The 22,447-nt window shown below is 41.0% G+C and overlaps 1 protein-coding gene across 2 annotated transcripts in view; it reads left to right on the top strand.

Moving 5' to 3' along the window:
* The window catches only part of HTR2A (5-hydroxytryptamine receptor 2A), a 31,023-nt gene extending 15,795 nt beyond the window's left edge, over window positions 1-15,228 (top strand). For both annotated transcript variants that reach the window (XM_035553298.2, XM_050710540.1), the window contains one exon: window positions 9,317-15,228. In XM_035553298.2, the coding sequence (XP_035409191.1) occupies window positions 9,317-10,116 (800 nt within the window). In that variant the 3' untranslated portion in view covers window positions 10,117-15,228. The remainder of the gene's footprint in view (window positions 1-9,316) is intronic.
* The last annotated feature ends 7,219 nt before the right edge of the window (window positions 15,229-22,447 follow it).

Raw genomic sequence — 22,447 nt, 5'->3', positions numbered from 1 at the left:
GAAAATAAAATACCAAAAAACTTATCTGACAGTTACCCTCAATGCCATGTTAAACTAGACAAGATCAAACAGCAGTGCCGGAGAAATCTCAGAGAGATACCAGCAGAAATATCTGTTCAGTCCAGTGGAGGATTATGCCAGAGTTAAGTAAATTACCAGCATCTAACTAATCATCTAAAGTAATAATTAAAAGCCCAGAAGTGTAAAAACTGGGATAGTAGAGGATCTTGTCATTTAAACTGCTCCAGGAGCCATCACATTAGTTGCTTATGATGGTGGAATACCTAAGATCTGTCCATAATTTCTCGCTTATTGCTACTATTGCTTTTTTTTTTTTATGAAGCATTACTGTGTACTTAGCACGTAGTATAATAAGTTAGCCCTGAGGAGCCTTCAGGAGCTTCACAGCTAAAAAGGCAGACTGATAACGTGTGATCTGGGAAGATCCTGATAAAAACGTATTGTGGTGGGTTTTTTTTTTCAATGTTGAAGCACAATTATATCCAGACCTATTCTCCTGGGGGCCTGAACAATGAACATTGCAGGAAGCCACCTGTCATGGAAAACAAAAAGGTGGTTTGCTAAGCAAGAGGTATATCACAGGTGGTAGGAATTGATCCCACTTACAGGTTCTTTTGCTTTTCAGACAGCAACATTCACCAAACCACTGAAAACTATAAATTTTTATCTTCTTTCAAGTAGAAATTAAGCCATTGCTACAGGGAACTTAGAAACACCAATGTGATTTAAACTTTAACTGTGTACACAGAAAGGGAAAAGGATGTTTGACCTGCTCTCCTGCGTTTTGCTGAGCAGCAGCAGTAACAGGTTTGTCCATCAAGGAGCTTTAAGTAATGGTGAGGAGCACTTTGCCCCTCTGCGGATAGCTAGGCTGGAGACCGATGGCACATCTTGAAATTTTTCAGATGAAACATTCATCTCTTTATCATAAGGTCAATCACTTCCAATCATTTCTAGTCATCATGGATGAAGTGGTTACACAGCCTGTGTCCCCCAGAGGAGAATATTAAGGCCAGCTCCCTCCTGGATCCCAGCTGACAGCAGGACTGCAGATGCCATCTGGCTACCTTGGGCTCAGAGGCTGCTTGGCCAGCCACCCCCAGGCGAGCTTTCTCCTGTCCTCTGTCCATGCTTAGTTAGGCACCTCCTTACTCTCCACTCCTTCCAGATTCAGGGATAGTGGTGATCCCAACGATAAATTGTTGTAGTAAATAATATTGCAGATAAATTGCAGGGTGGGAGGTCTTAAAAGTTTGCTGTTGTTGCATTAGAAACCTTTACAATTTCCTCTAGGCACTGTGTAATGTGACACAGCGTCCTCTCTCCTTCCTGGCAGGCCTCCCCTGGTTGGAGGCAGGGATTAAAGCACAGGCAGATGTACAGAGCGAGCTGGAGCCCATGCAGAAATGTTGGCACACAGGGCCACATGTCCTGCCAACCTCGCTTGAAATGCAATGCCACTGTCCCAGAGGGGAGAGCTGGGATGGAGACCAGGGCAAGGGGCAGGCAGAGGGCTCCCAGGAGACCTCACCAGACCCATAGAAAAATATAAATTGTATTGACAAACTCTAGAGAGGCTGTGGGGTCTCCTCCTGGGAGAGCGGCACAAGGCGCCTGGATGGGGTCCTGGGCACCCTGCGCTGGGGGGCCCTGCTGGAGCAGGGCTTGGGGACGGGGACCTCCAGAGCTCCCTGACAGCCTCAGCCATGCTGTGGTTCTGTCCATTTCTCATCATCATCTGGGAGCCATGGGGCTGAGCAGGGAAAAGGAGGTGCCTTTTCATCTCAGACGTGATGTGATAACATGGTGCCAAAACACTAGTGAATCACCCCCACAAATATTTCTCGTCTGGGGGTGTGTGCCCCTCTAAAGTGTCACCTTGGAAACACAGGGATGGTGCTTGCTCAGGGGAACAGGTCAGCTCTACGAGCCACCATGATTCTCCTTACTGGAGTTCAGGTCGAGTGGGTTTCTCTGGACCAGAATCTACTATTGGCTTTTAATCTCCTGTACTAAACAGTTAAACAGCCCTGTTCCGCCTTCTGTTGCAAAAGCAAAGTCCGGATGCCTTCTTGCCTAAACCTTCTTTCTCTATAGATGCATTTATAATGACTTGTATTTGCATGGTAATCTACACAAGGCAATGAGACTTACTTTTTATCTAAAAGTTGACACACTGAACGAGTTCAGGGTTGGGGTCTTTGACAACTTTCTCCAAGCTTAACATAACTCAGATATTCAGAATCAGACTCTGAGATCTAGCCCAGCATGGTAACAGGAAGATCCATCAAACCTCTGGGAGATCCGAGGAAGAATCCAGCATGTGCTCCACATTGTTTTGTTCCTTAGCCATACTGTACAAAAAATTATCTACTAGGCAGCTTCTTATTTAGTTAAGAAAAGTTCTGAATCTCAGTAGATATAAATGCTATAGTAAATAAGCAGCTGGAATTCAAATATATGTGTCATCTAAAAAGGAAATTTTTGCATAAAGTCCTTCAGTCTTCTGAGGTTTCCACTGATCAAGGAGAACATACTTTGCTGGCCCTAGAGGTGAAAATTTTACCTGTGGGTGTGCAGTCCTGCAAGTCACCAGTGTGCTAACTCCAGGCAGAAAGAATTTTACTCTACAAAGACAAGAGTTTCAGTTAAAATGAGGCTATTTGCAGGCAAGGGCCAAGGAGGGGATTACCTGGAAATTACGAGCACATCAGGAATAACTACAAAAATATAATATTGAAATGAGATACCAAGACTAGCTTTGGGAGCCTCCCTGCTTATTAATGACCAGGCCAGGCAGCACAGGTTTCTCCAGCGATTTCTTTCTCCTAGGAGACCCCCCTTCTGCCCACCTGAGTGAGCAGAAGGTGAAGGCAGCCCATGCAGACCAACTTGTGCTGGCACTAAGCTAACAGGTTTTGGTTGCAATAGTAAGGCTCCCTATTTCAGCTTGTTCAGTTGAAACCACTGGGGTCCATTCACCATTGCTCCTCGCTGCATACATGGTATAATCCAAAATCCCCAGTCCCTAAATCTTTTCTCAAAGGAAATTTCTTTAGGGCATTTATAAATCTTTCTTTTTTTCTAGCTGTTTGACAAGTGTAGACTTCTAGGTGCCTCTTATAGTCCCCTTAGTGAGTGGGTAATCGTATTACACAGGAGGATAACAACTTCCCTTGATCTGGGATAGCTGTCAGGAGCCAATATGCACCTTGGCAGAAGCCTCTTCCCAAACCAAAGATAACATCACTAGATGAAAAGCAACAACTGTACTGGTGGAGAGGCTCTACTGGAAATTGCAGTGTAAAAGTTAGCATCTTTTCATCAGATACTCAGAAGGATTAGAAAATTCAGCAAGGAAGTAGGAAAGACTGGACCTGAAGGACACAGAATTGCGATAAATAAGTCCTGCTTCACAGCTAAGAAAGGGGATTTGGAGTGCATATAGACAGAATGGCACTTGGGTATGAGAGCAAGGAAACTGCTGCACCCAGGAAATAGGACTGCATGCACATTTTGTAAGTGAACAGGATTATACCAAAGCAATAAGCAACTCCATCAGCAGTTTCTTCTCATAAATAAGCCAACCAGGGAGCCCTGGATTTCTAATCAGTTGGGTCAAAAAAGGTGCAGCCGTCCTTCATTTCTTGCTCTGTCCTCTCTGTAATGCTCTACTGATTCTGATTTGTTTCTTTTTAAATTATTACCACAGCCTTGCAAATTAACTTGGACAGGCAGATCTCTGCACTTGTAAGAAATAGGCTTCATATCAACGACAAATATATCAGGAGGACACTGAGACTTTTCTGATTCTATTTTTCGAAAGTGAAATAGACGAGTTACAGCATTATACTATTATAAATGATCATTTACAATAATTTGCTCATGTAAAAAGAATTGAATATATCTCCTGCTAGGCTAAATAATATGCTTTCTGAAAGATTTTCTGAGCTGCTGACAGCAAAGCTCAGAGTTTTTTCTAACATTCATGCTGACTAGATGGAGCCTCCAATGGTGTTTCCCAAATCACCCAGTGCTTTTCAACATATCCTTTCCCCTGGTGGAAATTTCTGCTTCTGCATTGCTACCCATCAGCAAACTGCATAACTTTGCTATCTGGCAAAATCTGGGCAGTAATAAAATTGTTAGCACATCTCTGTGCAGTGGCCCAGGATTTGGCCCATAACCCAAGTATGTCAGAATCGATGCAACTACTAAAATTTGAGCCAGGAAGATTTCTTTTCTTTTTCATGCAAAGGTGAACAAAGGTGCTGAAATTTGTCAAGAAACTGTAATGGCATTTCTAAAAGGTATTTCCTAACTCGTGCACATTTATTTAGGTGCACAGTAATGCTCATTTATATTAAAATCAATTGAAATTGGTGTATATGGGCTGAAAGCATGTTTCTGCTTGAAGAAGAGTTAACGGAAGGAACCTTGACTTTATCGGTTCATTCCCCCTACTTCTCTTCATCCTAAATAGCCCAAGTTTGTCAGCCTTCGGGGCATATTGTAAATCCTGGCTTTGAATCATTGATAATCTCAGCAGCTCAAGGCAGCTACGAACCCAGTTTACCTATCCAGTTAAATTGTTTTTATGGCTGCTGTGTATCTCTGAAGATTTGCAAGCCAGCAGTGTGTACCACTAAATCAACCTCTGTCAGTTTTACCAGGATTTTTGAGAGAACAGCATGAAGGATGCCATTGCTTTACTTCTTAACCTTTGGTGTTTTTAAGCGCCTTTTGTCATTCTGAAGTTATGCCCAAATGATTGAGGTTTAACACAGGATTTATTACTCATCTTTATTGTTTGGGTTCTGTTCTGTGGTTTATTAAAGTCTACAGAGTTTGAAACAGCCACCTGTGTATAAATCAAGCTATATGAATAAATCACCTTATACTGGAGGAACATAATATTTAGGGTTTGTCCACAAGGGAAAATGTTCTGATATAAATGGGAATACCAACTGGAAATGCAGTAGCTGATGTACTTCTAGTTCTTCAGTGGATACTCCCATTCTATGCCAAGAGCTTCCTTGTGCCTCAGCTCAATTTGATTTGGAAACAGAGTAAGACAAAGCATAAAAAAAGCATTCAGAGCATATCAAGACTTTTTCCAGACTGACCTTGAGGTAGTGGGAGCCAGGGACGTGGGGTGGGCAGGGTGTGGAAGAGCTGAGCTGCAATAACTCTTCCTGCTTGGTCCTCTCTAGAAGTTTGAATACACTTGCACAGTCTGTGTCTTCTTAAACAGCCACAGTCACCAAAAGCAGGGAGCTAGAAAGCAAGGACAGCATAAACTGCAGGAAAGTATATATCTGAATCAAGGACAAATAGATTGATCATCTTTAAAGAATTAATTCAGTCTGTTGCTATAAAGCCTAATAAAAGCTAACAGTTGACCCATGCCAACTGTTTGGTGAGTGACACAGGCTGCTGTGGCTGACACTCTTAAGGAGTATGGGGATTTCTAGGGAAGCCAAACAAATCTTTGGCTGGGTGCTGAGGTCAGGCTTGGGTGTGTGTGGGATCTTCCCTGCAGATCCAACACCTTCTTCCTGCATCTGGGTCAGCAAGAAGATGCTTGCTGCCACGGATGACAGGAGTTATGGAGCCCAGCTTCATATCTCCCCATCTCTTGTCTCTTTGAAGCCTGAACGTGGGGTCCTTTAGGAAGTGCCATGCTGCCTATCTGTTGGCTCAGGCTCTTTCTCTGAAATATGCCAAGATGGGGTACATGGGTACAGTAATTTTAACATAACCTTTGTCAGCTCTGTTATTTTATCACGAGGTTAACTGGTATATCAGCATGTGTTTTTCACATATCAGTGAACGCATGGATACAGCTTAGACCAGGACCTTTTAATAACTCTGCCTACAGTATGAGTTTGATCTTGTCCAAACCTCATTGCTATGTGGCTGACATTCATGGCCTTGCACAATGCCTCCTAAAAATCCCATCAGAGTAGAAGCCTTGGTTTGCACAGGGAAATTTCTATATTTACATTTTCAGCATGACTGCTTTTGAATTTTGTCCCTGTGTCCTCACTGGGACACATTTGCCATTTTCATGCTACAAAGGCCAGAAGCTAACCATCGAAAAGAGACAAATTCTGCTCCTTTGGGAAGGGGAACAATAAGTTTAGTCTCTATAGAGATGTGAAAAGATAGATTTGGGCTGGAAGTTAACTTATTCCATGCCACTATATCACTTGTGGGATCCCTTACATCAGCTGAACTGGGATGTACACAAAAAGGAGGTTACAGCTGTCAATGTTCTCTGCTACCAAACTGTGTGATGCCTCTGGTACTTTCAAATTTTATAGGGACCAGCTACCTGTGGCTGTAGGAGAAGGATGCCTTGAATGGTCATTCAGAAAAAAACATACAGGACTAGGAGTGACTGCTGCAGCTCTGCTGTGAACAGCACTTTTGCACTTGAAGGAATCACAAGGAGATGTGCAAACTCCAGCTTACAAGCTGAAGCTCATTTCCATTCAGTCACATTTCAAAGCCAAAAATCTGGATGTGAGATGCCAGTTCTTCTGAATATGTTCACAACAAAACAAAGCAGATGGAGAATTGCTGCCCTTGTGTTTCGGGTGAGGAATTGTAACTGACTTTGACCTTTCCCTTGAAAAAGCTTGCAATTACACCAAAATTTTCCTCTTTCTGGTGATGCTGACTCTCCTCCCATGACTCTTGATGCAGCTGAACCATACGGTCTGTAGTAACAAAAGGCATCTTTTTACTCTGTCAATACCATTGTTTACTTTATCTCTGCAGCTCACATTAGGTCCTTGAATGAAATGAAAAAACAACCCTGCTGTTATCTATACTGGGCAGAAACGGACGGAAAACCTGTGGTGTTGCTCTGACTCGGGCTGTATTTCCATGAGGCTGAAATGCGCTGCTGGCAGGCACTTAGTTCCTTCAGTATCCCTTCAACTCATCCGAAAAAAAGAAAAGGAGATTCAAAACTTTCCTCAGATCCACGGAAGGGTTCAGCACCTTGAATTATTCAGGCAACAAGGCTCCTGCAGGTGACTTCTTCCTTGGTGTCTTCAACCAGACTGACTTGGGCTTTTCTAGGCACGACCCTTCCTGGAGCTGCTGGAGGTTTCTGACAGCTCAAGCCAGGAGCTACCCCTCACTGCATGAGTTTGCATCTGACACGCTGACTTCTCACGGCCAAAACTCCAGCTTTTAGGCTCGTGCAGTCTTGGAACAGAAATAGAAAGGGCAATACCACAGGCTCTCCATCACCTTCTGCCCTGGGCAGATAAGGAGGGTACTGTTGTGAATCGGCCCAAGGCACTGCCATGACTCAGTTCAAAGCTGTGCAGATAAAATAAGCCACAGTGCTGTTAGAAAAAGGAAGAGCCTTGTAGAAGCTCCAGGAGCACCCAAAAAATGGAACATTTGAGGAGAATAATAGCTTAATATTATTACTATTATTATTATTTTGCACTGTGCCAGGACTCCAGGGCCTTCCTCTAGGACTGGTGCTCAGGCGCTGGACAAGCATGAAATGAAGTGAAAGCTTGCGTTTTCAAAGAGCTCTCTGTCTAAGCACCAGAGTGAGAAGAAGGGAAGGGAATGAAAAGGAGGTAGAGGGCAAGTGCCATTAAAGTGCTGGTAGTGGGAGGCTTAGTGTCAGGACTCATCTATAAGCCAGGAAGGACATTCTTGGACACACAGGGGTCAGGTAGGGCACAGCATCCTTCTGTCATGTCAGTCATGTCATAGGAGATTCTACTCTGATTCATTTTCTTCCCCAAAAGCCAAACACAGCACCCAGGATTTCTCTTTGAAGATGCAAAGGGGAGTGAGGCTCCCTGGTGATGTTAACTTTCCACAGGAGTCAGACTCCCAGACGTTTTTGTCCAAGCAGGGTTGTGTTACTGCTTCACAACTCCACTTTTGCTGTCTTCACAGCACATCATCCCTTTTGCTGTCTGAATACTGCCTCTCTTGGAGAGACAGCATCCATCTGGGGGGAGGCGAGGAGAGAAATTTAAACCAAACAAGCAAACCAACAAACAAACCAACAAACAACAACAAAGCAAACGAGCAAAAACCAGCAGCTGTTTGACTTTGCACAGGCACTAGCAGCATTTGCAGAAGTCCCTGGGGAAATGGCTGAGTGGGCTTGAATCAGGAGGAGCAGTCCAAGGAGAATGGATGTTATCACCTGGCTTTGCCATTCATGACAGAGCAAGGACATCGCACGTTCTCCAGGGGAAGATAAGGTTTGCACTGCTGCCGTTGCCTTCAGGCTGTGCTTTGGCAGGGCAGTGTGCAGGGGCTGGCAGTACTGAAAAGGGACCTTCGCAGTCCTGGAGGGTGAGCTGCATTGCAGGCTGTCTCATATCATTGTCTCTCAGTGCTTAATTTGTCCCCATCTTTCCTCTGGCTGTTGCCATGGGAAGTTTTTTTAGCATTTAGACTCTGTCGACTGTATGGAGATTACAGGAAGAGCAGAAAAAGACCCAATGGACGATTACTCTCAGACTTGCTAAATAATTTACCTTTCCTCCTAAAATCAGTATTTCACAGCCTAGTCAGAAACCAGTACTGAGAAAACTTTTAATCCTCTTATAAGAAACAGCCCAGGACCATTCTTGACAGCCACCCCAGAAAAGAAAGACGAGATATCACCTTGATCACAGTTGATAAAGCCTTTGCCAGGGTGGCAGGAGCAAGGGCCAAGCATAGGGATCGTTGCAAGGGGTCAAGATCATTGCCAAGATCCAAGAACAGAAGAACATACCCTTTTTTTGCTACCAGGTATTATGTGACCCTTTGATGGAAGCAACTGTGTCTTACCTGTGGCTGAGGTTTTTTTTGGAGAGAGGGAACTGAGATTAGAGCAGAATCCTGTGTAATGCCAGTGCTGCTCTTCACCTTGCCCTTCTTTGCTGAGAAAGAACAACTGTGTTGCACAAACCATAGCTCACTTCATCAAACTCAACATGTGCAAGACCAACATTTCACACCGCATGGTTTCTTAGTGTGGCCCCAGTAAAAATGGAGTAAGAACAGGATTAGTATCCTGCTGCTGCTGAAACATAAGACACTGTATTTTTCCTTCTCCTGTGTAAATTCAATTTGCTTTGGGATGCCTGTCAATCATGCCTCTATCTGTTAGTGTTCATTTATGTCCTGTAACCGGTAATTCTTTGAGAAATGAACACTTTACAGTTAAGAGCATTTTGTTTATTTTTTCTTGGAGACTGAAAGCAGTATTTTTTCTTATCATGTTTAACCTTCTCTTTCTCTAATCCACCTTCAGGTATCTCCATGCCTATACCTGTCTTTGGACTACAAGACGACTCCAAAGTGTTTAAGAAAGGCAGCTGCCTTCTTGCAGATGAAAATTTTGTCCTAGTAGGCTCTTTTGTGGCATTCTTCATCCCTCTAACTATCATGGTGGTCACTTACTTTTTAACTATCAAGTCGCTGCAGAAAGAAGCCATGTTATGTGTGAATGACATTGGCCCAAAGACCAAGTTTGCTTCATTTAGTTTCCTCCCTCAGAGTTCCCTTTCTTCAGAGAAACTCTTTCAGCGCTCTTTGAACAGGGACGTGGGGACTTCTGGGAGGAGAACCATGCAATCCATCAGCAACGAGCAGAAGGCTTCCAAGGTCCTTGGCATTGTCTTCTTTCTGTTCGTTGTGATGTGGTGCCCCTTTTTCATCACCAATGTGATGGCCGTAATTTGCAAGGCGTCATGCAACGAAGAAGTCGTCGGTGGACTACTGAACGTATTTGTTTGGATTGGCTACCTTTCTTCGGCTGTCAACCCACTCGTGTATACGTTGTTCAATAAGACCTACCGCTCAGCTTTCTCTCGTTACATTCAGTGTCGCTACAAGGAGGAGAAGAAACCTTTCCAGCTGATTTTAGTGAACACTATCCCAGCGCTCGCGTATAACTCCAGCCAGCTCCAACTGGCGCAAATGAAGAGTCTGAAAAAAGAGGCAAAAATGATGACTAAGGATTATTCAATGGTCACGATAGGAATACATCACGTGGATGGTACCTCAAAGGGAAGCATCAGTCCAGGGAACGAAAAGGTTAGCGGCGTGTGACTCTGCCAGCCCATCGGCAAATGCCATGGCAACCACCAAGAGTATGCTGAAAATTTCACTGCGCCGTGAAGAGCTCTGATAGCGTAGGAAAATCAGCCCTGTTCGAGAGACTCTCCAATAACATCACATACACCTCATATTATCCTGTTGACGAAAAGCAGGGTTGAAATGGTATCCAATGTGCAATTTTTTTTCATACAGTACTTTGGCTGTTTTAAGCACAGGCTTTATTAAACTTATTTTTTTAATATTCTAAAGGATATATTTCTTAAAGAAAAAAAATGCAATTTCTGGTATTCTAACATGGGCTGTGAAGAAATGTATGCATTTCTTTTCTCTTTGCAAGTGAAAGCTAAGCTGTCCTTTGATTTCCTCGCAGAGTAGGTTCCAGCTAGTTTGCCTTGCTGCAATGGAAATTTGTTATCATTTACTGAATGAGCACTTTATGGAATTTTAAATAAAATGATGGTTAATTTACTAATATATATTTAAGATAAATTTTAAAGCATTAAAGAAAAATCTATTAAAACCTGTATAGACGAATTATATGGAAATTTTGGTAACGGTGTTTTTATGGCTATTTTTTCTTCTGAGTGACCATTCTGATATGTTACTGGACTTTCCTGCCATTTGCTCTATAGTCCAAATTAGCAATCTTCAGAAGTAAATTATACTTGAACAATCCTTTGTTTCTACCACCATTCTTAATCTTTATTTCATGTCTTGCACTTTATTTCCATTCTAAAAGTTTCGTATGTTCTATTTAAAACTTGAAAGTAGTTTTTTCAAAAGTAATATTGGACATGGTTCTCTGCTCCTTCCCATTGGTGTTGACAGGGAAGTGAAGGGAGAGAAGAGTGGAAAATCAGGCACAACATTGCTAAATAATTTCAAGAATGATTCTATGGCTCTGTTTGATTCCAGAAGAGCCTGACTTCCACTTATCAGTGGAAGTTTTGCATGAACAAATCCTCTAGTAAAAGGTTTCAGCAGAGTCTCTCTCACCATTTCTCTTTGGTTAAAAAGGCTGTTATGAAGGTGTCCTTCTGGTTTTGTTTTAGTGCTTGTAAAGTCAGAATTATTTAAGAACTGTTACTTGTTCAAAATTGTTTTCCCTGTTTTTGCTGTTTTGCTGTTATGGTAGATTGCTCAGGAACGGTAGGTAGCTTGCACTATGAGGACTCAGCCTTAATGAAATATGTTTGGGCAAATTAGGCCCACTTGAAAATAACAGGACTTATAAACAGCACCATATTTCACCTGCATAGCTCCAAGGGCAGAAAAAACATTACATAAAGAATATCAAATACATCATCTGAAAGAAATGTCTAGTCATTAAACTTTTCCTTTTGGGCATCATAGACAACTTAACCGAAGCCAGTGGGACCGTGCTGGAGAGCAGAGATACAGATGTTGCATCCATCTGCAAAACTGAAGTCCAAGCATTTGATTCATTACATGAATTTTTGCAGCCATAATGAAGAGAAGTAGGATGCATCTGAGTTTCAGATCCTGTCCCTTTTGAAAAAAGGCACTACCTATCCAGAAGCCAAACTCCAATGCCTTCATCATTTAATAAGCCCTTCTCTTGAAGCTGTTCAGTTTTCACAGGACAATTACATATCCACTAGAAGGGGGGAGAGAAAAATCTGATTCTAGCCAACCAGCTGGGGTATTTGACTAGAAGAGGAAGACTTTTAGGTTAAAATACTGAATTCTGTGGTAGAAAAAGACTTAGAACTTGGCTGGTTATTTGGCTGATTTCCAAGCAACCCTTTTATTGTTCTTTTACCAGTTGCCAGTAAGACAGCTAAATCTGCTGTATTTTGGGGCAGTTTCCACCAACATAGGATAGGTTTGAGCCACATGGGTCACACTCCTGTGTCCACATGGTGGCACTGACTCGCTCCACAGCCCTCAGGATTCATGTGCAGGTTGAAGCAGTGTGCTGCAGCCTTGTTGCAGCAATGGTACCCATGGCATCCACAGGCATGTGGCCATTAATGGTTTCCCTGTCCTCTAAAAATGGGAACTTTGGATCCCCTGCTAAATCAAGTGGTGTGAATACTGTGCTCACCAAGCTGGTTTATGGAAACGCTTGGTCACCAGGACCAATGTGAAACAGCTTCAGCAGAAGGAAAAACCAGCCCACTGCTCCTCCCTTCCTACACGCCCCTGCACTCCTGCACAGCAGAGCAAGAGGGGTGCAAGCCCACACCTCCATATTGGCAGAGAAGAGATTGCAGGGGGAAGCTGCTAAACACAATGAAATCCAGGGAAGAGGTAGGCAGAAACAATCAATCAAACAAACAAAACTAAGGTGTTTTCTGAGTAGAGGTCTGAGGCTCAGGATCTGGCACCAAACCAGGTTGCCTTCATATGGTGAACACTGATACAGGATCGAAAGACTCTAACCCTGCGTGTCAGGGGAAAGGAAACACAGGTGCTTCCAAAAGTGGAGGGAGTTGCCACCTTTCATGCCATTCATTCCCACTTTTATGCATCCCTGTCCTTGCAAAAGAAACAAGCAGAAAGCCCCGGTCTCATTGTCCATCCGTGCCAGGCAGCAGAGCTGGCCTGCATACCTTCAGATGTATATGGGCACCCTGCGCTTTTCCAAAGCTCAGTTTTTCCAGAAAATCCTGGGGGTCTGGTTGCTGTGCAGCACCATCTCCTTCACTCGGCTGCACTTACCAAGCTGTTACCGAACATTTAACATCCACTGCCTATGCTCTCTGCTTACTGTCTGCATTTCACCCATGTGGCAGAACAAATCAGCCTCCCGTTTCTCTCTCGTTTCACCTTCTGTTCCTCTCTCACAATGTCAAATTGCTCAGGTTGCAAATACTGACGGGGAATGTTTCATTACAAACAGAAAGGGTTTCAATTACTCACTTGATGTTTCATTAGAAGATGACTCTGAACATTAAAATCCTTCCCGCTTATTAAAATCAAACCTATATTTTGGGACTAAGAGACTGGGCAGCATTTCTTCAGTTGACAGCTGGAAGTAACCTAACATTTAATATTTTTTTTTGGTTAGAAGAAGGGATGATGCCTGAGATTTTAGTACTGCGGTCACTCAGGTGGTTTTATGGAGTGAGCATCAGCTCTTGCCCAAGAAACCTAAGCAAAGCATGCATAGCAGATGAAAACTATTATCTCCAGCTCCTTACGAACACCTTTGGCAGTTTTGTGAGGCCTGATTCTGCCACCTTGCACCAAAATTTTAATAGATTTTCGTATGGTTTGCCTTAGTGAGGATGACAGAGTCAGTGTCTGAATATGTAATACTCACTGTGCCAGGTCTGCAGGAGGTCTAATCAGTAGATAGCAATTAACAGAGTAGTTACACTGCTTACAGATGACAAAGTTCAGCTGTTTTCAACCAGAATTTATAGCACTGGACCTATGGTAGGGACGAACACTACAGTTTAACACGACCAGCTTCAGGCAACAGCTCCATCTTGCAAAAAAAATGAAAGTGAGTGTTTTCATTATGCATCAGACTGGAATGGAAACTTTTGAAAATTTCCAGGCAAATAAAGGAAAACATTCACACGGACTAGCTCAGAGGTTAGGGCCTTCTCCTGCCATACAGGAAAAGCATGATGAGTCAGTCTGTCATATCCGCGTCCAAAAGAGCCGCTTCATCTGAAAAATGTTTTCATCAACAATTTTTCAAGTAGATCTACATTTTATTACTGTTAAGACTGCATCTGAAAATGTCCAAAGACATAAAGCTCACCATGTATCTCCTAAGCTGGTGTGCATATTTATAAACTTCAGGGTAAAAAAATCCTCTATATCAATCCCATTCAGCCTATCATGCACTGTACTTATGTAATTATTGCCAAATGGTGAGATGCATTCTATTTTGAATACCCATATGTTTGCTTATGTAAATACATAGAGAAAAAATGTTTGCTGTATTTTGTAAATGTTAATGTAAAATGGTGTTCTAACGCTTTATTGTTTTGTCAGATCCCACTGCTAGTAAAGCAGATTAAAATGCTCAAATGCTATCAGTTGTTTTATAAACTGGAGGTTTGTCTTAAGTAGCAATTTTGGTTTGCTTTAATTTCCCTGTTATGAACCCACAGTATATCTGCTGAAAGCTAAAGCTGTGTTAAAGATCTTGCTCAACCAACAAAGAGAAAGACCGTGTTGCAGAATTTAACTATCTATCTCAGAAGACTGTGGTCCAGAATGAGCCATTGCAATCATTTTTTCCTAAGACAGCAGTTCTCATGAAAAGTTTTATACTCTTTGGACAAATACATACAGCTTAAAACATTTCAGTCTCAGAAACAACATACTTGCAATAATATAAACCAAGTACATTAGTTTTCCTAAAAAGTCACACTATAAGATTAAAATTAATAAGCATCACAAATAAATAGCATTACAGCACTTTACACAGACACAAATAACACCTGAGTCGCAGAACCATAGTGCCATCTATTGGTAGTATTTCCTTTCATAGAGAGTATTCTAACGAGAACTCAAAATGGATATTGTTACTTCTCGATTTTTTCCATCTTAATCCCAAAACACATGTATTCCTCTAAACTGATTTTATGGCATACATGCTCTTCTTCACAGTTGCAACGTGTATTAGAGTAGTAGAGCTGTTAATAAGAAGTCCCCCACAAATCTAAATGTAGTCTTAAAGTTTCATCAAGCTTTAAAATGTGTAGAGGAGAGTATACAGAGGCATCTTTTTCAGAAGTTACCTAATAAAGGTAAATGTTATTTTAGCTACAAACCTGTGAGGCACCACAGAGTGAAATCCCTGACACATTACCACTCAATTTAACCTCTGTAGTACTAAATCACTAGACATAGGCTTCAGGACAGAATAATTACTCATATTAGTAGGAAAACTCCTTTCCAGATTTACCTGTTCTGGCATATTTCGCACTGACCATAGAAACAGAGCAAATCTAGCTTATCCATCTGGCACTCTAACCCCTAAAAGCAAAGAACGTATTTGGAAAAGAAGGTATTTGGTCTACAGGTTTACAGCGTAATCTTCTGAGGCTACTTGAAATATGGCAAAAGGATATTTGGAAATTTTGTAAAATGAAGTTCCTTGATTAAATCATATTATGTTTGATTTTGCTATTTGTATTTTAATCAAAGACATACCATGTTATCTTACACTGAAAATGGTTCTAACAATGGTTCTGCAAACCAAAATTAATTATGTTCAAAGACACTTAACCACAAAAAAGTTTATAATTTTTCAGTTAGATTGAAACTAACTTTTAGGGTAAAGAAAACCTGACAAACCAATAGTTTTATTCAAAATCAGTGTGTCATTTTATATGTGTAAAGTTACCCATATTCTTAGCCATTGCAGGATGTGAATTGGGAGTAACTGCATCTATATTGCTGTGTAACCAGTACAAAGTAAGGCAAAATAGGTGATAGCGATAGTTGTTCATTTCAACTGGCAAATTTATCAGAATGGAAAATTAAATACTAATTAAAACAAAGAACTTTAGGTGGCTGCAGAGAAAAATTAGAGTTCAATATAGCCAAGCATTGTGATTTTTCAAATGCTTGACTTGTTCAGGTTTTATTTAAAATGTGTAAGGTAATATATTTTAACTATGAGTACTTTGCCACTCTGGTTGTGAATGGAAACCTGGGATCTTTCACTAAGAGAACCTAATAAATTAGCAGAAAAACTTAAAAAAAAAAATAAAAAAATCAATGTTCACAGTGAGGACACTTGGGAAGGATCCTATGTCAGCAGACTTCCTTACAGACGCATGTCAGATTTGCCTCTAATAAAATTGTTAGCAAAAGGATAATGAAGTAAAAGAGAAAAATATATGGAGACTATGTAAACAGCATAAACCTCTCTCCCTGAAGGGAGTCACCCCATATGTGCATCAACACGGTCCCTCATCAAAAGTTCTTAAATAATCAGTCTTCACCATTGAGGTAAGATACCAGTGAGTCCTACAGGGGCCTGTATGGTGCCTGTGGTGTTTTACATAACTGTAAAAAACTAGAAAAAATATATAAAAGTGGCAGTATTCACAGTGGAGAATTGATTGCAAAGACCATGCAAAGGCCTCATGACATTCTGTGATGGCCCTGAAAATGGCAGATGAAATTCGAAGTAGATAAGGTGATGCATCTTGGGAGGGAAAAATCAGTTATGATATATGATTTTATGATATGAATTTATGATATATAATATGCTGTAAACTGACTGTTGCCACATGGGAATGATATTTTGTGTTATGGAACCATGTAGAAAATGATCAGCAGTGGTTAAAAAAGTATTTTTGTATGACTTTAAAGAGTACATAGAAGAGCAACAAGGACAATCAAAATTACAAGATGGCTTCCATGCAGATAAATACACAAATTGATTGGGACTCTTCAAGGACTGGGGAAATTCATGAAAGAAAAATCCAAGACGGGCTCTTTAACATAGAGATTACAGATATATCTAGCCAGAACACTGCAGGGGTCTCAGAGTGCTAGATGTTAGCATCTCCTGGACCTCCTTGCCAAATGCTTGTGTTTTTCCTTCAACAGCTTTTTGCTGCAGCTTATCCTGAAAATGGGGTGATGGGCTGAATGGACTTTTGGTGTATTCAACTACAGCTGCTCTTGTGTTAGATTTCAAACTGAAGTGATATGGGTATGAATTTAATTAAGCAGTTCCTCATCTTTCTGTTCCTGCTCTTCCGTAAGTATTTGTGCAAGTGCATTTGTGATTGATCTAAAAGACCTCAAGGAATCAATTTGCAAATTCTTAGGTCACAGTTCACTGACAATACAAATACTAGTATTTCCTGAGTTTGCTTTTACTTTTCCTGCTATAGGAAATGTATTCTGTAATGACAAAAAAAAAAGATTGGCAGTCTGAAAATCCTTATGCACTTCTTCAGTGCTCCCAGGAACCCAGTAATAAAAATTATGTTCATACAACCACACAAGGGCCACAAGAAATGGAGGCAAAGAAAACAGTAGTTAAAATGACGGTTGTTGAGTTCCAAAACAACTTTATGAACAGCTCATTTTGTAAAGTCTTTGCTGCTGAGTAAGTTGAAATATTGCCTTTTCCTCAGCATTTTTTAAAAAGCCACGCTCTTCAAAATAATCTTTAAAATAGAGAGCAGAAGCAATTCACCATAATTTACTTGACTCTCCATCTTACATCATTATAAGCAATAGAATTAGATAGTCCTCACAAGAAGAATTTATGCTACTCAACTCAAAGATTCTTTCTACTATTTTGATCCTTGGTTTGTCAAATGACTTAAAGTCTGTGGCCTGAACTGCACCCCAAGACCAAGAAAGAAAGTTCATTGTACTAACTGTACCTCATGGCTCATACAGGGATCAAGAAATCCTAGGATAGCCAGCTGGTGTTGCTGATTTTAACTCATTCCCTCAGACCTAAAGAAAGGCTTATCTTCTAGGGAAAGGCTCCCATGAGTCAAAACAAATACCATTTATGTCTCCACTTCTCCTTGGGGCACCCCTAAATGAGAAAAGCCCTAATGTTCTAATAAATTATTTATTGTCTGAAATGGAATTTAAATTTGTGCTTTGACGATCTCTAAGTCAGGTCTTGTGTGAGTCTATATCTTTCCTTAGAGTAAACATCAATTTTTACTTGGATATGTGAATCCAAAACACCAGCTTTAAAGGCTTGGTAAATCCAACATAGGGAACTTAAACCTGTATGCAAAAAAAATTCACAAGCACGCTCTTTGTGAGTACAAAATTAATCTATACAAGAAAGAAACAGAAAGCAAAAGATGTAATACAAATATATAAAATTTCCCACAAAAAAAGTAAAAAGAAAAAAAAAGTCTGCTTCATTTTCTTAATTGTACAGCATTAAGGAAAAAAAAATACTTTTAATCAGAATTATCAGATATATATGCCTCACTGGATTTGGTATCATTTGTAATATTGTGGTGGTTTTACCCTGCTAAGCAGCTGAGCTCCACCACAACCGCCCTCTTGTTCTCCCTCATCACAGGAAAAGAAGGAGAAAATATGATGGAAAGGGCTCAAGGGTAGAGATAAGGACAGGGAGGTCACCCACCAATTATCATCATGGTCAAAACAAACACAGCATAGGGAGATTAATGCAATTTATTGCTTATTACTAACAGACTACAGCACCGAGAAGCTAAAAGCAAGCTAAAAACACCTTCCCCCCATCCACCCTCTTCTATGTCCTCCCCTTGAGCAGTGCAGGGGAACGGGGAATGGGGGCTGCGGTCAGTCCCTGATGCTTTGTCTCTGCTGCTCCTTCTCGGTCACTCCCTGCCCCTGCTCCACGTGGGGTCCCTCCCACAGGATTCTGGCACCCCCAGACCCCTGCTCCTGCGTGGGCTCCTCTCCACGGGCTGCAGCTCCGGCCCGGGGCCTGCTCCTGCGGGGGCTCTCCATGGGCCGCAGCCTCCTCCAGGCCACATCCACCTGCTCCACCGGGGGCTCCTCCACGGGCTGCAGCGTGGAGATCTGCTCCATGTGGGACCCATGGGCTGCAGGGGGACAGCCTGCTCCACCAGGGGCCTCTCCACAGGCCCCAGGGGAACTGCTGCTGCCTGCCTGGGGCACCTCCTGCCCTCCTGCTGCACTGACCTGGGGGGCTGCAGGGCAGCTTCTCACTCCTCTCTCCCAGCTGCTGTTGCACAGCAGGTTATTTGTTTATTTATTTATTTCCTTTTCTTCAATCTGCTCTCCCAGAGGCCCACCCAGCATCGCTCCCTGGCTCGGCTCTGGCCAGCAGCAGGTCACTTTGGAGCCATCTGGAGCTGGCTCTGATCTGACGTGGGGCAGCTGCTGGGCTCAGCTCACAGAGGCCATCCCTGCAGCCCCCTGCTACCAGGCCCTTACCACATAAACCCAATACAAACATATGCTTACTTTTGCATTTTACCGAAGTAATGAGAAAAAATAATATTTCTTACTGTACTACTGTAATAAAAGAAGCATGCTAGTGTTTTTGTTTGTTTTTCCTCTATAGAAGTTTTCAGTGTTTTATTCACTCCAGAGACAAAGATTTAAAAACAAAACAAAACCTGCTATTTTTTTTCTAGTTTTTTTTTATCACAAATGGTTTATTTCTGCAACTGCAAATGTTCTGTTTATATATTTCCTGTAGCCACTCTGCAAAAAGGATTCTTGAACATGTCCAGCCTCATAGCACTTCAGAGCTATTGAGGGCATTCCAGCTCACCAGTGCAGTACTGCAGAAACACCAATATAAAATACGCCCAAACTAAAAGAGAAGCCAGGGGAGCTATACAGATATCACAGTGACAAAGACAATTGCTGATTTAGACATCATCTCCGGGCACAGAAGAGATTGTGTAACTTGATGAAAGACAAATTAACAAAAACTGGTCAGGGAAACTTCTCCATTTGCCAATCTGTTTAATCAAATCAGGTTCTTACTAAAGACTGATTATGTCTTTCCTACAGAATGAGAAAACTTGTAAAGAACAAAAAGAGGAGACAGCATTGACAGTACTGTAACTTGCATTACAGTGATACAAAAAAGCTATGGACTCAAATGATTCACTAGGTTTCTAATGAACAAAAAGGAAACCATGCAAGCAAGAAATGGAGCAAGTAAGAAAAAAAAACTTAATGCAGGTGGATAAAATAAGTGAGGGTATATAGTCTCCAGCTTCTGCCATGGGCTTTGGTGGAGAAGAAGCACCTTAGGCAAGTCATGGAAAAAATAAAGAACTGCCTTGAAGGGATAGCAGTTAAATGATATCACAAGTTGCACCAAGGTGAAATCTTGACAGTAAGGAAGGAAATAAGAAGAAATAAACTTTGAAAAATCTAACTTTCATCTAAAAAAATGAAAATAAAGATAAATGGATGTGATAAACAAGGGCAAATTGAAAAAGAAATCAATAATAATGAAGCAGCAGATAAATTCTCCTTCTCCCTGTGTATGGCTTCTCTTGAAAAGCTGAAGTCTTGAAGCAGATCACATCAGTACAAGCAGCTTGAAATATACTGAGGAATAATAATATGAACAGCCATATATGTTGCTTCAAAATCATCAATAGGATATTAGTTTAAGACAATTTAGAAAAGCATGGCATTACAACAACAAATTACTAAATTATGGACAACTGCTATAAGAAATTGCCCTATTTAGCTTTGCCATGCAAACAGCTTGTCTTAGGGATGAAACACAGCCGTCACATTACTTTTCCTATGCATATATTTCAGTCATTTTTGACTGAAAACAACATTGGAAAAGTTGTTTACAGTAAAGAACTGCATATAAACAATCTAAGCAGACAGTGAAGTGTGAATGCAGTGGTCTGAACAACCAAAGTGAAAATTAAACCATATGCCAAAAATAAATAAATAAATAAAGAGAAAAAAAGGATTGGGAAGCACTAGCAGGTGACGGGACTCATAGCTATTAGGGAAAAGAAGTTAGCAACTAACATTCCTAATTCAAACTGCCACTACCAAAGCATTGGCAAAGCATGCACCCAAGTGCATGACAGGGGGAAGGACTGTGTTTACTGAAAAGAAAATGGGTCAGGAAGAATTTGGTACTATAAACTTAAGACATACAGATTGCTTGCCTACAATGTGGAATTTTCTTGCTGGAGTCTTTACTGCAAATCTGTTTGATTGGGATGAAGGTAATGGCAGGTTTCCCCAAGTATAGAAATGATACTGAAAATGTGAAAAAGCAAAAATCTTTCTGACTTTCTGATAAAGCCATCCTTATACATGCCAAAATAAATGCTAGATAGATTATATGAAATCGTATCTCCCTACTGGATTAGATCAGTAGTAACATGATTGAAAGTACTGTCTGTAGGGGGAACATATAGCAAGTGTTTTGGAGAAGTATGTGTTGTGCTTGGAATACAATTATAAAGTAATAAAGCAAGAGTACATAAGCTATGAGAATTTCCAAAGAGAATTCCTGTCATTCTTTTCTTTTTAATATCCTCATTTCTACTGTTTGCCATGTTGCAACATATAAAGAAACACTATTCAATGATGAGGGACAGGAAGCCCATTTCATATCTTTTATTTACAGATAGTCTGAAATGATAGGCAGAATGAAACCAAAATGAATTCACCGGTGACAGCTGCAGATGCTGTCTTAAAGGATACAGAAATGGCATTAAGGTTAAAAAATGTGCATAATCTAAGATACTAAAAAGATTTAAACAAAAAAGCAAGGAAGAGATTGAACCAGGTTGGCAACTGTTTACAACACTATCCTGGTGTGTTTTCCACTTTGCATGTTCTTACACACAGCATACACTCAGCTGTATGCCACAAAAACCGCTCTCTGGAGGGGCTGCAACACAACCCTCACATTATTGACCTAGGCACTTATTTTGTCATTTTTGACTGAAAAGACATATAAAATAATAATTATATCTTGATGTCATGGAGATGTGGGGAGGGCAAGGAAACTCTTGAGTGGGCTGCGAGCTGGATCCTTCTGAACGTCACTGTGAAATGGGAACAAACTGAACAGGGGTTATCTAAGAGATTTGGATAGGAAATAAAAATCTCAGCATCAGTGCTGAGATAGGCAGGTTTTATACTGCCAAGAGAGAAATAGCTAAAAACAACTGCAGATACCATGCAAAATGAGATGTGTATAAGGACAGCTGACTATATATATGAGAGAGAAAATAGCCTGGCTAAAGTTTGGATCAAATAACAAACTAACTGGGCAATATCTTGCTAATGAGACTAGGACATTAAGAAAATAACAAAACACACAGAGATAGAGATGAAAGAAAATACCTGGGGAGTGTTTTAGAAATGTTAGTGAAGAAACATCAGTTTGCTTAAGGGCAATTAAACCCGGCTTGCAAAAGAAAAACCAAGAGAAGAAGGTTTAAACAGCTCAGTCACAAACTATTTGTATGAGATATATCAATGTACGGGGACAGGATAGGAAAGGCAGTCTGGAATGCAGCATGGGTAGCCAAGGTCCAAGGTCCAGCAGCTGCGTTACAAATGGATCTATCAGCACTGTTGGAGAAGAGTAAAAAGTAATGGGAGGACAAAGCTGGCGTTATTGTGCATTGCTAGAACGAGGGATTATAAATAGAAAAGAATTATTGTCACATCAACAAAGTAACAGATAATCAGACTGCAAAATGTTATGGGCAAAAATAGTTACTTCTAATAAAGTACATGCTAGAAGACTAAAAAGAGGGAGAGTGCTTTGCTGAGGACATTTTTTGGCATCTGATGGGCATGCTTAATTGCAAGTTAAAAATATATATATATTAACATCAGGAAGTGAGAAGAATTTGGGATAGGAACA

Source organism: Cygnus atratus, chromosome 1 (assembly GCF_013377495.2).
Source record: "Cygnus atratus isolate AKBS03 ecotype Queensland, Australia chromosome 1, CAtr_DNAZoo_HiC_assembly, whole genome shotgun sequence".
In the NCBI taxonomy this organism is placed as follows: Eukaryota; Metazoa; Chordata; class Aves; order Anseriformes; family Anatidae; genus Cygnus; species Cygnus atratus.
The sequence above is the reverse complement of the archived record's forward strand: the minus strand, read 5'-3'. Positions and strand labels throughout refer to the sequence as shown.